The sequence below is a fragment of the Sinocyclocheilus anshuiensis genome, unplaced genomic scaffold (assembly GCF_001515605.1).
Source record: "Sinocyclocheilus anshuiensis isolate Anshui unplaced genomic scaffold, SAMN03320099.WGS_v1.1 scaffold1867, whole genome shotgun sequence".
NCBI lineage: Eukaryota > Metazoa > Chordata > Actinopteri > Cypriniformes > Cyprinidae > Sinocyclocheilus > Sinocyclocheilus anshuiensis.
In genome coordinates, this window is record NW_015548298.1 from 115,440 (window position 1) to 133,194 (window position 17,755).

At 35.5% G+C, this 17,755-nt stretch overlaps 2 protein-coding genes across 2 annotated transcripts in view; both read right to left on the minus strand.

The window, feature by feature from the left end:
* setd5 (SET domain containing 5) overlaps window positions 1-9,264 on the minus strand; it is a 57,968-nt gene extending 48,704 nt beyond the window's left edge. Inside the window, exons 1-2 of the mRNA XM_016443828.1 lie at window positions 9,178-9,264; window positions 8,810-9,065 (exon numbers count right to left, since the gene is read on the minus strand). The gene's annotated coding sequence lies outside the window, so the exon portion shown is untranslated. The remainder of the gene's footprint in view (window positions 1-8,809; window positions 9,066-9,177) is intronic.
* Window positions 9,265-12,084: 2,820 nt separating this feature from the next.
* LOC107656120 (probable peptidyl-tRNA hydrolase 2) lies at window positions 12,085-17,755 on the minus strand. The gene is made up of 7 exons (XM_016443829.1): window positions 17,424-17,755; window positions 16,935-17,017; window positions 16,590-16,661; window positions 16,013-16,087; window positions 14,512-14,609; window positions 14,218-14,332; window positions 12,085-13,753 (listed from the first exon to the last, which is right to left on the minus strand). The coding sequence occupies exons 2-7, from the start codon at window positions 17,013-17,015 to the stop codon at window positions 13,667-13,669; spliced, it is 528 nt and encodes a 175-aa protein (XP_016299315.1). The 5' UTR covers window positions 17,016-17,017; window positions 17,424-17,755; the 3' UTR covers window positions 12,085-13,666.

Genomic DNA, 17,755 nt, shown 5'->3' on the forward strand with positions numbered 1-17,755 from the left:
AGTTTATGTTCGACTTGGAAGTATTTATTTAGCGATCGGCGCTAAAACATCATTGTGTACGGAACATGGTTAGTCTACGTTACACGAAAAATTCCCATACGACAGACTTCATCTTTTTCGACGGGGTAAAAAGTTCCAGGGATTCATCTCCTTCGGCCATCCTATACACAGGTGACTCCGCTCGCACCAACCGGAGGGGGAGGGGTCGTGTGACTCGCTACGCTCTTCGCTGCACACAACTGAGGGAGTCCTGCAGTCCCTCTCCCTCCAGGAGTCCTCTTTGACGACACGTAAAAAAACTGCGCATACCGCAGGAACGGTATAACGGAAAATTTTAGTGGTTTTGAAACCGTGACTTTTCCAAACCGCGGTATACCTTGAAACCGGTTATCATCCCATGACTACTTTGTTGTAATGCGTAATGTACATTAGCTCTATTGTTTATAATAAATTATGTATTTTAACAATTTTGTTCAATAAAACCATATGATTTCTTGCTTTTGATACTTTATTTGAACTAATTATTATTGCCTCGTTGCTATTATATATGTATTTAAGTAATTTTAAAGGCTATTGTTCACTTACATCTATTTTTATTACCACAAAAAAATTAATTATAATTATAGGGCACTATGAAATTCGTTTTATTTCCAAATTCAGTTATTTCCATTTTCATTTTTATATACTCTGTTTCAATGGTTAAATTACATTTTATTAATCAAAAAGCCTGTCTAATTAATTGAGTTTTACAGTTTTATCTTTACCAAATTCTGTTTTCCATTATTTTCTGGATTCCATTTTAATGGTTACATCAAATTTTAATAATCAAAAGCATCTCCAATTAATTGATTTTATTTAAAAAAAAAATAAATAAAATTCAGAAATACTGCACATTTACATTTTTCTCCTAAATGAATTATGGTAAATAATATTTCTTGTAAATACTAATTTAAAAAGTGTTTTTTGATTATAATTGTATTATTAGTAGACTAGAACAGTGGTTCTCAAACTGGGGTACGTGAGATGACGGTGGGGGGTACGCGAACAAAATTCTAAATTTTTGGCATTCATTTAATACCCCAACTTGAAGCAACATTAAAACCGAACGTATTTCTGACAAGCAAAATTCCGCTTCTAATGTAAAAACAGGAAAATGGGGGTGCTGTAAACCATCAAATACATGATATCCAATCAGCTTACCTCATTTTTTGCGGTCAAAACTGACTGCATCCACACAAGCAGCATGCATGTGATAGAATGGCCACTGAATATGCTGCTTTAGCAAATCGCCCTGCTGTTCAATGTATCTTTAAAGTAGATCGTCACTTAATATAGCATGAAGAGCAAATATTGACACGCACTGTACATTGAGATCGATTTAAACTCTCTAATGCACCTGTAAATCAATTTAAGGGTGCAAATATTGTCCTTTAACAGAAAAGGTGTGACTGCGGTCTAAGTGGAAGAGAGGGGGTACGCAGAAGAATGTTAAATGCCCCAGGGGGTACGCCACTGTAAAAAGTTTGAGAACCACTGGACTAGAACACGTGAATATGTTGTCATTCTTACACTATAATACTGAACTTTGATTTCAGTGATTTGGACTATGAGATGGACACTTGCTTCTTGCACTGTATGTTGCACTTTACTTTTTTACTTTTGGATTTCATTTGGTTTAATGAAATATAGTTTAATAAAATATTCTTAAGTAAAATAGATTTTTTTTGTGGGAAATTAATCATTTAGATTAATCGAGTAATCTATAAATTAATCGAAATAAAAATAGTCATTGGCAGCCCTACAGTAATCACATTATGATTCCCATTAATAATTTAGAGAACCACTGTTTATACATAACAGCTAATGTTTTTTTCTTACATATAAATGTTTTAATTAATATGACATGTGCTAAGTGAGCAATCAGCACTGAAAATAATTCAACAGAAATACACACTTCTCTCTCTCTTTACCATCAAGTAATGTTATTAATATGTGCATCCTTTTGCTTTCTTTGTTATTGACATATCTGACCAAACAACAAACTTTTCAGCAATGTCTGTGAGAAAAGCCGTCTGTCTCGGCTTGCTCATCTACTCAGTGTTGCTTGACTTATCAGCTCACACACTGCAGCTATACATGATGTATGAATATTAGGGGTGCTCCGATTGATCAGCTACTGATCACTATCGGCCGATAATCGCTTTGGGATGTTTGATCGGCGGTCTCTAAAAAGGCCGATCTAAAAAAAAAACGATCTCAAGCTGATGACGCGCCTGCCGTGAGAAGTTTGGCACGACATGCAGCGGCACCGTCTCAGTCTCTGTCCGGCGCGGGTGAAATAATTATAATGCTGAAGGTGAGGTACTCACCTTCATATTTCTTAATTAAACACCTTATAAAGTAATTTGAAAACCTTGTGTGAGGCGTACAAACAGCGTGAGTGAATCACCGCATGCACTCTCTCTCAAAATACGCAAATGTCTTCAAATCAAATCACATCGCGTCTGTCTATAAGCGAGTTGCACGCTGCACAGTTGACACAGGAATTGTCACTTGCGCAATCGAGGCAGTGTCACGACTCACATAGTCACTAAAGTTTATAAATTGCATTACTTTTTTAATTCTTGCCAGTGTTTAACCATTCAGTGCTCGTGCATTCTCCTGGAGACTGTGCGTTCATGCACACTCGCAGCGCACACACGTAATGCCAGGTTCACATTACTCCGTTTGCAGTGCGTATGCAGTGCGTATTTTTTCCACGCTCATGTTAACAGATTAATAAAGCGTGCACACTGCACACACGTTTGCTGTCCGGCAGTGCGTTCCAGTAGCGTTGCGTCTGCAGCGATCGTTTCGCACCGAGTCTATTTTTGCTGCGCTGCAAGCGCTGAATTAAAGTAACAGCGCATTTTTTGCAGTAAATAGGAACATGGATTAACACGAAAATGTAGTAATTACACCATAAATGATTATTATTAAAGTCTACTGTGTTTCACAGTCAACACGTATGGCTTTTTGGCTAGATTTAAAGGAAAAGAGCACTTTTAGATAAACAAGGCAATAATAGATGGCACTCGTGGAGGTAGGAAAGCAAAGTTCTTTATGAGCCGCAGGATTGCTTGTAATAAAGATTTCAATGCAAAAGGAAAGGCAGTAGAGCTAACTATTTCTGTCAATGGTAAGTTTGTGATAACGTAAGAAAAGTAGTTTAAATGTTTTGCCACTTGCTTGAGCAACTTAATATATAAGTAAATGCAAAAGTAAAAAGCATTGAATAATGTGTTGCTTATATTTATTGTGTTTAGATATGTCTGTGAAAGATTGTATTACTGTACTGTGTAAAAAAAGAATTGCAATGCTGAAAAAGCATTTTCAGTGACAATGTTTGGATTTGAAATGAAAATAATGGATAAATGTTGTGTTTGTGGTAATCAGCCATGGATCAGTAGCAGACTCCTGTGTGAAAGCACAGTCCGTACTGCTTCCCCTCTTACAAGAGTCACCTAAGAGGAGAATTCCCCCCATTTTCAAACATGAAATACAGGCCCTGAATAAATGTCTAAAATCCTGATTGGAGTATCACTATAAATAGATATAAATGATAAAAAGAAGGCTTCAAAAAGATCGGTATCGGCAGATACTGCTTTTCGTGATCGGCAATCGGCCTCAAAAATCGTGATCGGAGCACCTCTAATGAATTTATGTTTAATATTCTATTAATTAGATATATATTTACTTCATAGACATCCTTAATCTGATATCTCCATTCTTCTCTTTGTTTGTTCTATTGTCTGTTTCTTTGTCTAGACACAAACACTGTACACAAACCGTGTGGTATCGGTTTGTGGTAACGAAGTATTTTAACGAGAACGAGTACATGTGCAGAATATGATACTGAGGCTATGTTTACACGACAATGGTGTAGTAAAAAACTGAAAAGTTTTTCCCTTGCGTTTTTAAAAAGTTTCACGTATACACGACAACATTTTCAAAACGATTTGCGTTTACACATATCCGCGAAAATGGCCAAAAACGCTGTATTACGTATGCCAGGCCAGTAGTTGGCGCTGTCACCTTGTTAGTAAACAGTACCTGTAGGGAAGTGAGGATTATATGATGTATATAATTATGATATAATCGCGTTTGGTCTCGTACTGTATCGCATATCTTGTCAGTGTTGTGCGCTTTGCTTGGCCATTTGTTGTGATAAACCGGAAAGTGTTTTCAAGCGCCAGCAAAACAGTGTAAAGAAATACTCTTTGTGAGAAGCAGTCAATCAGCAGAAGTTAAAAGCAGCTTGTAAGTGTATTTATTTCTTGTCTCAGTGTTTAGCGCAGTTGTCGTTGCTAGGAAAGGCTTGTTTTTTTTTACTGTGGAGACGTGCTGAAATCGCGTTTGGTCTCGAAGATTCCCGTATTGGGTGTTTACACGGAAACAATAACTGTGCCGTTTTCAAAAACTTGCACTTTGAAACCCATTTTTAAAAATATGCGTTTTCAGTCCCCAAAATGCCATTGTCGTGTAAACAAACAGTCAAAACGCATAAAAAGTTTCCTGTTTTTGGCTGAAAACGTTGTTGTGTAAACGGCCCCTGATACCAGTAATTGGCATCAATGGATCCCTCACACAAGTGTAAAATGTAAGTTATGCGCTGAGAAGGGAAAAAAGTACCACACTTATGTCATATTTAATTTTAAAAAACTGTGCTTGTTACATTTTGTGAAAATTAAATTTTGCTTTTTGTGAAAACTCAATTTCACTTTCTTTGACAGCACAAAGTCTAGCTCACCTGGAAGATAATATTGGCTCTTACATCCATTGACCACTAGTCAGCTGCTTTGTAATAACAGGAAAACACAAAAAAGCAAGCAAGCCATATGAATTCACAAAACCAAACATGAGAGCATGACTAAATTTGGCATAGGCTAAAAATTGTTAATGCAGGAAATACCTTGATATCAGGAATACTGGAAATATTCCATCCCCATGATGACATCATGTTTAGGCATTAGGGATGTAACGATTAACCGCAAGCCGGTTGAAAATCGATTCAAATATGTGACGATTCAAATCGGTTGAATCGCATGCGATTTATCGTGCAGCCCTACTCTGTATAAAGCATATTAAAGTTCATATGTGCAGCGCTGCTGTGTTTACAGCCGAAACCAAGGAAACACTTTAAGCGCCACCTGCTGGCAGAGCGTGAATCTGCGTCTCGTTCAGCTCATCTGCTGTTTCTGTTTCATGCAGATATTTTTATGTATAGTTTCACAAAACTGAAGTCAAACCATTCTGTTTTTGCTTCAAATTTCGAAATTATACAATCTAATTGCAATCTAAATAACATGTATTTAGCATCTTTGTTTGGATCGTGACTTATGAACTTTAATATGCATTATACAGAGGCAAGATGAAAAGGAAAAATACCATCTAAACTTTTCTAAAGACAGTAAGTTCCCCTCAGACATACATTCATATAAACTCCTACCCCTAAATGAATCGCGATTTGTTTAGCATCTCAACCGATTTGAATCGTCACATATTTGAATCAATTTTCAACCGGCTCGCAGTTAATCGTTACATCCCTATTACATTTACATTATATTTAAATTTTGTCATTTAGCAGACACTTTTGTCCAAACGACTTAGGCCAATAGAAGCAATCAAAACCAACAAAAGAGCAATAATATGCAAGTGCTATATTAGTATATTATTATAGTGTTATATTTCAATTTCACAAAGAAATGTGCAGCATTTTGTCCAAGCAATAATAAAAGGACACATTTAATTTATCATTTGTCTTAAATCTCATGTAAAAAAAATAAATAATAATAATCGTGAATCGAATCGAATCATGAAATCAAAATCGTGAATCGAATCGTGAGTTGAGTGAATCGTTACATCCCTATTAGGCATATATACAGTGCAAATGTAATTTTCCAATGCAATAGGATGACAATTTTTTAAACCACGTGTACCCAACAAAGTTAAAAAGGCTTTTTTTACGCAAAGGCAAAAAAGGTGAGTAGGGGGTCATCCTCTGTTGTCTGGGACACATCAACACAAATTGGACAAATTGGATTCACAACACAACACAAATTGGATTCACTGTGGCTGCATTATATAATTTTCAATGATTCAATAACAAAAACATGAACCCTTCTACATCTATAAACATTGCTGACCATTTGTGACTGTATCACCAGAGACAAATGTGAATGGTATTTTATTTAACTACATTCTCTCTGCCAGCTTGTTTTCAAGATGACTGATCCACCCTTTCTAAATACCGGAGGAAAAAACTGTACAGGAGCTAAAATGGCTGCACAGGGCTCACAGAAACGAGGCAAAATAACCTTAACTGGCAAAGTGTGTATGGATACCACATTATATTCAGCTGCCTTTCAATAAGAAAACATTGTTTATGCTACTAAAAGCCATTTTAAAGGGGTCATATGATGCTTTTTTAAAGATCATTATTTTGTGTATTTGGTGTAACAGAATATGTTGACATGCTTTAAGTTATATAATATTATATAACATTTATATAATTACATATTTATTATTGTAATAATTATCATATAATTATAATACAATTATAATTAATAATTATAATTGTATTATTAATACAATTATATAACAGTTATATAATATATAAAATATATATAAACAGTTGTGATAAAAAATGCTTTGCATATTTGCCATTATGTCTTGATTTGTGGTACAGTTTCGCTGAATTAACATTCAGTTAAAACTCCACCACTTTCTACATTTTGATACTAAAACGCTTCAGTGCATTTAAACTATTTTCATACATGCTAAACTTAAAAAAAAGTTTCGACTTTCTAAGCTTGTCCTTTGTCTCTGGACAAAGACACACATTGATTTTAGATAACAAGTTGGGAGTCACAGAAAGATCAGGTTTCACATAGTTCAAGGCGGACGAAAATAAAACCTGAAAACATACTAGGAAAATGTCGGACTGGCCCAATCATATGCTTGCAGTTGCCAGCAAGCTCTTCAAGAACTACAAAAAAAAGACATTTCCTTTCTGAGGTCTTCCAAACAAACACACACACAGCTGTTTGACTGTTTTTAAGCATAAAAATGTTTATGTACATGGCCAGTCATAATTTTTTACAACAAAATAAGACATGTCCAACAGTTTCCCCCCAAACACTATTCTTATACAAATAGTTTAACAGTTTACACTACAATCGTGTATTATCTGACCCAGTCTATGTAAATAGCAGGTGGATACCAGTTCAAGAATGTGTGAATCCTATCAGGCACAGTTATGGACAGTCTTTGTTTCGGGTCCTGAAGATATCAAATTTATCAACGAACAGACAGGACAGTATGCTGCCAGAGGACCTCTAAAATAATGTAATGTGTGTATACGTAAAAGTAACCCTCAGTATGGAGTACGCGGCCTTGCCACAACAGCAGGCGTTTCCTCGCGGTTCATTTTACCCGAACAACAAATGTTAATTCTTTGCAGCGTTTTCGTTTACAGCGTTTTGTCACACACACACACACACACACATATATATATATATATGCGCTATCCGCAGTAACGTGAGCGAATCATGTCGAGTTCCACTCGCTCTCGGTTGCCTTCTCTTCCTTGTCGTTTCCACTCACTTGTTGTTGAAATAAAAATGGAGGCTAAAAAAGGAAAGGCGAGTTCCCCTTAGAAATACCACCCATTTCTCATGGATGGAGTTGGGGGTTGGTTGATGGGGAGGCGGATGTGAAGAATGAGAAAAAAGCAAGTCACGGTTCTCGGGGTTCGCATTATTTTCGCTTCCAAAAGAAAACACATACCAGATCAAGAAATTCTAAACACATCATAAAGTTTTCTCATAGTCAACGAGATGAAAGCAGTCTATATCAAAAACAGATACATATCAGAGCAGAGGGCACTGCTCAACAGGATATCTGCTTATCCCGACAAACTATCTTCTTTTAGAACAGACAAAAAATAAATCCACTTTGTAAGTCCAACAAAGTGCCTACATAAAGTTAAACGAAGCCAAGCCATACAGTTAAGCACCTTCATACACCATACCCTATGTTCTCTGAAAATGCAGTTGATAAAATTCGATTCTGACAAGCACGGATGTTGTAAATACAAACTGTGCCATGTCTGTTTTCACATAGAAACTTGGTTAACACAAGAACAAGTAAACTAACATTAAAATGCCCTGAGTCACAGTTTCTGCCACAAAACCCGTATCATTTGTTTCTCCTATTATTTTCAAATTAAGATCACTGGCGAAGAACGATTTTTAGCGTTTTAATGCATTAAGTTACTTTAAACCGTGCTAGCTTTTAAGACAGCCTCTCTCGGCTAAGCTAACGGCTAACTAAAATGATACCTTTGCTCACTTTGATAGATCATTTATTATGTTAAGGGGCACGAATGATGTGAACGTGATAAGTGTGCAAACCATAAGACAGCCAGCATAACAGTAGGCCGATCACTGAATGTTTACAGCGAAAAAAAAACAGTTCTTAGCACGAGGTTCTTGGCAAAGTGTGATTGTGATTATGGCTACATCAAGCTAACATGCAGATCAACCAACACAGTGTTACATCATTAAAATTATTTGATTTGATTCATTAACGTGACAGCAGAAACAATCAACCAAGAACAGTTGAAACAGAAAAGCTACAATGCGTGTTGATAAGCAAGGACTGATAAACTGAGCTCCCAACTTCTGCATCAACTTTACCTAACGTTAGATGATAAAAAAACATAAGCTATTGCAATCAAAACCTTCGTGGAAATACCAAAATGCCTTACCTACAGCGTCCTTCCAGCGTAATTGAAATTCAAATGCTTATTACAGGTATTTAGTGTGTTTTTTTTTAATCCAACATCGATGCGAGGCAGAACAGCAGGCCTTTTCTTGCAACCTCGGTGTTTCCTGTGAACTGTACACCGCGAGGCTCTCAGGCTATCTTCCAAACTTCTCAGTGTCCCTTACGCAAGAGTTGAAAGTTTCACATTTTCTCCCATTTAAGACACTGTGCGGTCTTCAAATGTTCACGTTGAGTTGCTAAAGAATACATTAATATACAATGTTATTTTACAAAATAATAGTCGGTATTTATATGGGTATGTACAGCACTTGGTGATTCAAGACTGTGATTCAATCTCATGTCCTTTACATTTGCAGTATTGCCCATCCCCCTCTCTACACCGGCATCGACCGCGGCTCCCAGCGAAGCCTACACACAACCATAATACAGGGTTTCCTCCACAGCGGGGCAGGGGTTCATTAGGAGGGCGGACTTTTAGCTCTAGCTCGCGCCCTCTGGTATGCTATAGGGCAGAAATGTGTCAATCGCTGTTACAAACAGGAACGCGCATATGCCGTTGGATCACTGCGTAGCTAACTGTTGTCGTAGACAGAAAAGAGGCAGAGCCTTGTTATTTGGAGGTGGCTCACTTCTCTATTCAGCATTTTGCAGCGTGAGGTGGCGTTGAGAGGCTGCAGGAGTTGTAAGTTTGGAAGACTAACAGCTAGTTAAAATGGATACTCTCAAAAGAAGGGACCGAGGATTTGTGGAAAGATGTTGTTTTACTAAGTACACACGCCGTGGAGTTCAATGGTCTTTCATATAAGGAATTATTTTTTCTTTTATCCGTGTAAAAGGGAATAACAGTGTTCTGGTATACAGCTGTAGCAGCACGGGGTCTCCTGGGCGCTATCGCAGGGAGCGCGATACTAGAGCGTCAACAATACTCATACTGTGAGGAGGAATATATGAGGGATCCAGGATTGGACTGAACGTTTGATTTGGTACAGGATTTCATTCTATCCGAAATATTAACTCAGTTGGCGAACTGTGGTGCTTGATTTTAAAACGAGGAAGGCAAGGGAGACCAAACATGGGCCAAAATTATAAACCACGCTTAGAAGACCAACAAACCATATTAAATAACTTACCGTAAAGGTTTTAAATGCGATTTTTCGTTGCCTTTTTACGTCAGATGATAAAACGTTTGTTTTAAGAACAATTGCCTAAGGATTGTTGAAATATGTATGTACACTTGAAGCGGTAATTCCAATATAGTATATTTTAGAAGTTAACAAAGGAAGGCCGTCCCGGCGGTGTTGAACAGCGACTCGACAAAAGCGTACTTGCATTACTCATTACTTAATTTTAATGAAACACATTAAAGTACATTTACTTTTATATGACCTTTGGACTAGGTTTAATATACGCATAGGCTGATATTTTTATTGTTATGGATCTGGAAAATGTAATGTAACTGCATGTGCCCCCGACTGAATTATGCGGCTGCGTGCGCAACTGAAGAGGACGGGCATCCGTACGCGTGTTATTCAGAATGTAAAATACATTTATGTAAATATATTTCTTAATATTGTAAATGTTGTATAATTGTATTCCTCTCTCTCTCTCTCTCTCTCTCTCTCTCTCTCTCTCTATATATATATGAATACATATATTCCTATATATGTATATATATTTTATATTTATTTTATCACTTTATATTTATTTGATGGGTATTTTTTCTTTGTTCCTACGTTCTATCTAAAAGTCCAAATCAGTACAATAGAAGACAACTTAAGGACATCAACTGACATAACATCTCTCTTTAATTTTGTCTTTTAGTTTAAAAATAAAAAAGTATATTTAGTAGTTTAACCGCCATGTCTGCATGGGACAGAGATTCTCTTGTTAAATAAATGTTTCTCAGTACATTTTGGTGAAGCTTATATTATAATAAAGCAGTTAACCATTATATATCTTTTAAGCTATTAAAATGAAATGAGCAAATATATTTAAGGTATTACAAGCTTGTCTATGTACAAGAGTTTCAATAACCTAAAACATAAATTTTGAGATGTTGCATATTATTGAAAACAATTAAATCACATTATTTTGAATAAGCAGAAAGTGGTTGTGTTTTATTATATTTTGAGACATTTAAAAAGTTTAAGCCATGTACATACATTTACACAATTGTGTAAAATTTGAATTGCCAGTAAAGACTGAGCACATGTCATGTACAAGTTTGTGTTGCCACTAGTTCTTTCTATTACGGTTGCTGCATTGTAATTTTTTTGTCTAAATAATAAATGAAGTAAATTAATTTTGAGCATTCATCGTCCACACTCGCAGACAAAATTCTAGCAAATAAATTAGGTTAGACTACAGCATATATACCTATAAAAAAAAGTCAGTAAGTAAAAATCACCGTCTTAACAAATATTTATCTGCAATGTCACATTTACTAACTGTAATTGTCAAAGTTATACTGTGGTAATTTCACTTTTATATGGATGTCACAACTATAACTGCAGCAACATTTTGGTTATCAGATTATGTTGCAATTACATAACCGTTACATATTATGGCTAGCTGAGTGGATTAGTGCTGATACAGTTTCCTGTGTTTATGAATGTCTATGTGTGCAAATAGGCTTGCTTGATATGCCATACGCCTCGCCTTGAATGTAGACGAGTAGGCAGCTGCCGTCCATGGAGGAATAATTAAGAAATAAAAGCTGTCAATCTGGACAACACATTTCTCATAACAGACTTAACATTTTATACAAAGGAAATTGTAGTAGCATTTTTTTTAATGGATTTTTAAATGGATGCATTTAAAATATAGACCAATCTCTATGTTTGCAATCATCACAGTGGTATGAGCATTAAGTGGTGGCAGACAGCCAGGTTAATGTTGCTGTTCTATATAAGAGACATAATTTCTGTAATATGAATAAGGTCACATAATACCATCATGGAGGGAGTGTTCGGGATGAAGAGTGACGGATGAGTATTGGAATTTGGCTTATGTGCCACTACATATTTAAACCATATAGTGTAACAGGAAGTCACTTCCCATGTCCAAATATGCCTACCTCCCTGCAGTACCAGAAACAATGTGTCCAAATTCACAGCAACAGTAGGTGAAAAGTACCTAGATAACTTACTACTTCCACAGAGATTCTGAAGAGGGGTATAAAATGAACACCTTAATATTCCATGATGTAAAAGTACAGGAACTGTAAATGACAAGGAAGTGAAGCTACAAACAGGCTGATATTATCATCACAAAGGGATTGGGTACATTTAATTGTAAACAATAAAAAATATTCCCACAATAAAAAAACGAAAAAACATGTTATACATTATACTTTGACAATGGCTATTTGATTTCACAATCATCAAAACATTGGGTTCTACAGGCACATTAAGTATAACACTTGCATGTGATTATAATTCATTATACATTTTTACACTGCTATTTAACTGGCATCTCCTCTTTAAGGATTTTTTTTAGCTCTATAGAAATTTAGGGACCTGTTGATAATATCAATTAGTTGTCTTCTCACGTAACTTAAGAGCTTTAAAATACAATTATTTAAACATACCTGTTGTGTTAAACTACTGTATGTAGGTGTTTTTCCACAGGTTCACTCAGTAATTTCTTCCTTCATTAAAAAGCTGTACAAAATAAATTAAATGTAATATTTAAAAGAAAGGTTTTAAATCACATACACTTATATGAGAGGATGACAGTAATTTCATTGGCTTAATAAAAGTCACCTCATGTGGGTTGCATTGGCAGTCAAATTCTACTAATTTTATCTCAGTAATTCAACTTCTACCCTATTTTGATTGAGTAATAAATCATGGCTTACTCTGCATTTCTACATGCTACACTGGTATTGATAGGGATGTGTGATACAAGCAAAAATGTAACAATATTATCAAGACCAATATACATCACAATATACAGTTTTCATGAAAACTACTTATTAAAAATTAAGAATCTTTATGAATCCAATTTCCAAGCAATGGTAGATCTAAAATTGAGATTTGTATCACTAATACTGCAATGAAACTTAATATATAGTGTTTTATTGATTACATCATCTTTATCTTGTTTTTACTGCAAGCAATGAATAAACAATACAAGTTAAGTATGTTTAGTATGATGACTTTTACATGTCGGATAACCTTCCATGACAATACTGAAAACCTTTTAGTGACTATAGAATTCCCATTACCCCTTATAATTTAATTTAATATATTCCAAGATCTCAATTTTTGAGATAATTTACTCAGTGTGAAGTAACTTTTCATGAGGATTAAGTGAAAGCTGTAATGTATGTGTATTGTTTGTAAATCGGAATATTCTGCGTTGTTTGTTTTGCGTTTTGTGTGCTACTCGCAATGATAGCTAAATAGAAAGACCGTTATTTTGCGATTCACTGCCTTTTCACATTGCATTCAATTCAAATTGCAAACTCACATTCACAACTGGAGTAAACTATGGTTTCTTTTGTTGTGATACTTGAGTTTCAGAACTGCAGGAAAAACTGGCATAACCACAATAAAAACAATACACAAATAGTTATACTGATTAACAAAAATTATAATGGTATATAACCCACCCCTAGGTATCAGTAACAGAAAATGTTTGCTTTTGTGTAAAGATGCATCCACGTTTTTAGGTGTCAGTGTAAGTCATCACAATTTTAACAAAAAATTACTGAGTGCACCATTATCGTGAGGAAAACCATGCTACTGTGGGGAAACACTGACCCCTGTTCTTTCTGTGGTACATCACAAACCTACACTTTTGAAAAGTTTTCCTCAGCATTACGGTAGTTTCCTCAAAGCAGTTTCAGACTGCCCGTGACATTATTCACCATCTCCTCTTCTCCTATGATGGCAAGCACGGTGCATGAACCTGGCTCCACCTGCACACACAAACAGTCCAAAATTAATTTCCAGGCTTCATCACACATCTTTAAAACGTCTTAAGCCGATGTGACACAGTGCAACTTTTTCAGCAACTTTTTTTGAGCAATGTTCTTTTCCCATTGAGAATGGGTAACAATTTTCTATCTGGATACTTCAGATCAGTCGTGGGCCCTGTCTCACCTGGTTGCCCTTTGATGGCAACATTGCCCAAAGAGTTGCCCCATGTATCATTAGCCTTACTCTCCTTAGATTTTCAATTTTGTGTCAAATATGTATAATACATTAGCATATAAAACTATAAACCATTAACTTATATAGTGTCTCTAATTTTTTATATGCTATTTTAGGTATATTGTAAACATAAAACCTATAAAATTGTACAATCCTCACACCATTTGCCATATTAAAACAATAATTGCAATGCCATGCTAAAGCATCTTTGCATAGATGTGCCACTAACTTGTGTGTGTCCAGCGTCCTGTACCAGCTTTGTAGGAAGACTGAGGCTCATAGCAAGAGCCTGCAACTCCAAAAGGTGTGCCATGTTAGTGCCTTGTAACACAATCTTCTTTGCTCTAAACAGGCACGCACACACACACAACACACACACACACACACACAAATGTGTGTTAGGTTTACATACTGTATATATTTTGATTCATTAGTAATTATTTTTTTTGTTTTTTTTATACGTCTTGGTTTAATATTTATTTTTAAAACAATAGAAGGATAAGGTCACAGTGATATCTCTTACCCAGCATGGTCCCATCTCCAGGCCATTTCCCTCCAACTGTTTTTCTCCTGCAAGGCCTGATACAAACCCACTGCAGCATGACCCACCTGCGCTGCCACCTACAGGGACACACTGCTCATCTCAAATCTATTGAAATCCGGGGACCATACACAAGACATTGTTCTCTAACATATAAAATTAGTTGAAAAGCAAAAGTTGTGCTAGATTGACAGTATGCCCATTTCTCCGACAGTTGAGTAAACAATGCAAGGCATAATAATGAGAAACTTTCTCGTAATAATTACTTATAGTTTCTGATTATTTTGACAAATTTTCCCCGTAATTATGGCTTATTGTATGCATTCACAATGCATCAGATTAAAAAGTAGAGTTAGGAGACAACTTCAAAAAACTGAACCAATTGCTTCAGAAAACGATTCAGTGCTGAAAAATCCTCACGCTGGCGACATCCGCTGGTCAAAGCCATGTAAATACAACAAGAACAAAGTAAGGCACTTTGTATAGATGCCTTTATTCACAACCTTTTAGCTTTTTATATGCTCAAAACATGAACACACACATTGCATGGAAAAATAAATGCCATATAATTAATTAATAAATGCATGTTACTTAATTGGTAATTTTGTTAGATTTATTTATTAGCATAAGCAGGCACCATTGTTTGTCACCATGGCAAGCTCTTTGGCTAGAGAACACTTCACACTTGTATGTAAAAGCACCTGTACACATGAGAGCTCAATTATACTGAAAGGAATATATCTGGAAAACTATTTATATAGCATCTCTTTTTTCAATGCGCATATTCATGTTTGCTTGTTAGGCACAACACGCTTGCATTTCTCATTAGGAGATCTTAAATCATTATTATGAGAAAGAGACTCATTACGAGATACCAAATCATAATTATAAAGATTTATTTTTTTTCCTAATTATTGACATTTTAGTCCATATTTATGAGGAAATTTCTTATTATTGTGACTTGCAGGATGACAGTTTATAACTGTGGCCAAAAAACAAGCATCAATTATAAACAAACAAAACAAACTAAAATATCTGCTTTAAATTTGAATAACTTAAGAAATTAAACTGCATTCAGGACATGGAAATGTGTTGATGTTTATAGATGGATTGTTTTTATTAATCAATGAAGAGAAATTGAATGGGTAATAAAACCCTAAAATACACTTTGTTTATGCATAGGCCTATGTTTAGGTTGCATACTGTTCAAAACAATTATATCACATAATATTTTGAATAGTAAGATCAAAGAAATTTTGTATTATTATTTTCTTATTTGTTAAGCAATTTAATTGTCAGTTCCAAGAACAGAATGTGACATGTTAGGGAAAACACTGATTTGTTATTGGTTTCACATTACCTTTCAACTGATGATCAGTCATGCATCAGATATAACATAACGGTCTTTTGTTCATCTTTCTGTATCAACCACTTCTATATTAAGTACATTGTAAATCTGGGAATTGTAATAAATAATATCTACCTTCCCCACACCCATGGACAGCTCCATATTTACAACAAACACCATTTTGAACATCATGTCCTCATCACCCTCTTCCTGCAAAAAAAAATAAAAAATAAAAAAGAAATTGATTGACTGATCATGGCTGCCTCAATTACACAGCATTCTATATTTACATCTATCGCTGTTGAGTCAAAATGTTCCTATTACAATACATTGGCCATTCGAGCACAATTAAAATCAGTCACTGCGCTGGCAAACTTTGCTCAGGATGTCAAAATTTTGTTCAGCACGAGCTGAGACTTGTGCACTTTCTTTCAAATGCTATCATTAAAACCAACAAAGTACAGACAATGTAAATAAGAGATTTATGGTGTAGTGTAGACAGCTTCATTGATTATTAACAGGAGTTTTCATGAGAGCACAAAACAAGTGAGTAATGGCTTCCTTCAGTGACTATAAAGGGAGTGCTCTTTGCTCACATTCTGTATATAATCTATTCACTATTTAAATCAAAGTAAATCAGTGGTTTGTCATATCCATTATGCCCTACACACAAAGCTGTATTTAATGTAGCATTAAACTACTTGAAATATACCTCATTCTCTAGTTTGTTGAAGTAATACATTGCAGCCTCCTCCGCAGACACATTCTGTGTGTGCAAGAGTGCCTGTAAAAGATCAATAAAAGCTTCTCACTCCAAAAACCATGACATAACTTGAACAGCTTTTATGTATGTCCGATTCTGCTACCATAACAAAATTAACAAACTCATCAAGGTATTTCAAACCGTAATATCCAGTTTACAAACAGTTCTAGTTCTCAAAATGGGTGCACTATATTTTGATATCTACTATGAGAAACAATCACTGTAGAGTCAAACAAAACTGCAAATGTTTAATTAATTGTAATCAGGTTTGCTGTATTTTGTGAGGTGCTGTACCTGTTTGGCTGCCTCCTCAGGTATGTCCAACTCTCTGAGCTGCTGCAGGAATACAGGGTTCACTTCCTGCTGGGACTCCATTTCTAAAATATAGAAATGCACATTATACATCCTTTATTAACATAATGTATTGTAATAGACTGTAAGTGATAAACTGTAACGTTTTAATCGAAGATAGCAGCCTATTTGTATTACAGTGTTCGAATTATAAGAAGACTCACTGACGCTCTAATATATAAATAGGCTCTAGGTTGGATCACACTTAAGTTTGAATGCAAATGAACGCATTGTAGTTAACTGCGACACCTCTAAATCCGTATAAAATCAACAGAATGTGGGTTAATGTGTTAATATTTCCATGCTACCCAAAGTTTGTAGCTGATAATGCCAGTATTGCCACAAATTATGGAATTTTTTAATAGTCCAACTGAAAATAGCTCAGGACAATCGTATTTTGCAGTTTAGGGTGTTCTGGATATTGGCTCTTACCTGTTTTACTGCACTACTGCACGAGCGATTATCACCCAATGAGACTGTTAGCTTCTTAACGAGCGATTGTTTCGTCTTTTCACTCCCAAATTGGCATAAAGTCATTTGTGATATGCGATTATTTTTAACCTTTTATGTCCATTAAATGCTGCTTATAGTTTAAATAATTTGTTGCAACAATAGCTTTCGGCGCAAACGTGAACTACCCATTACCGTATACACCAAGTTCAAGTGTCATGTCGGTTACAGTTCCGGGTCTTATGCGCTACAAAGCTCCTTGTTTAAACCGAAATGTAAAATAAGTTTCGAAGCGTTCGAACGAAATTATTTAA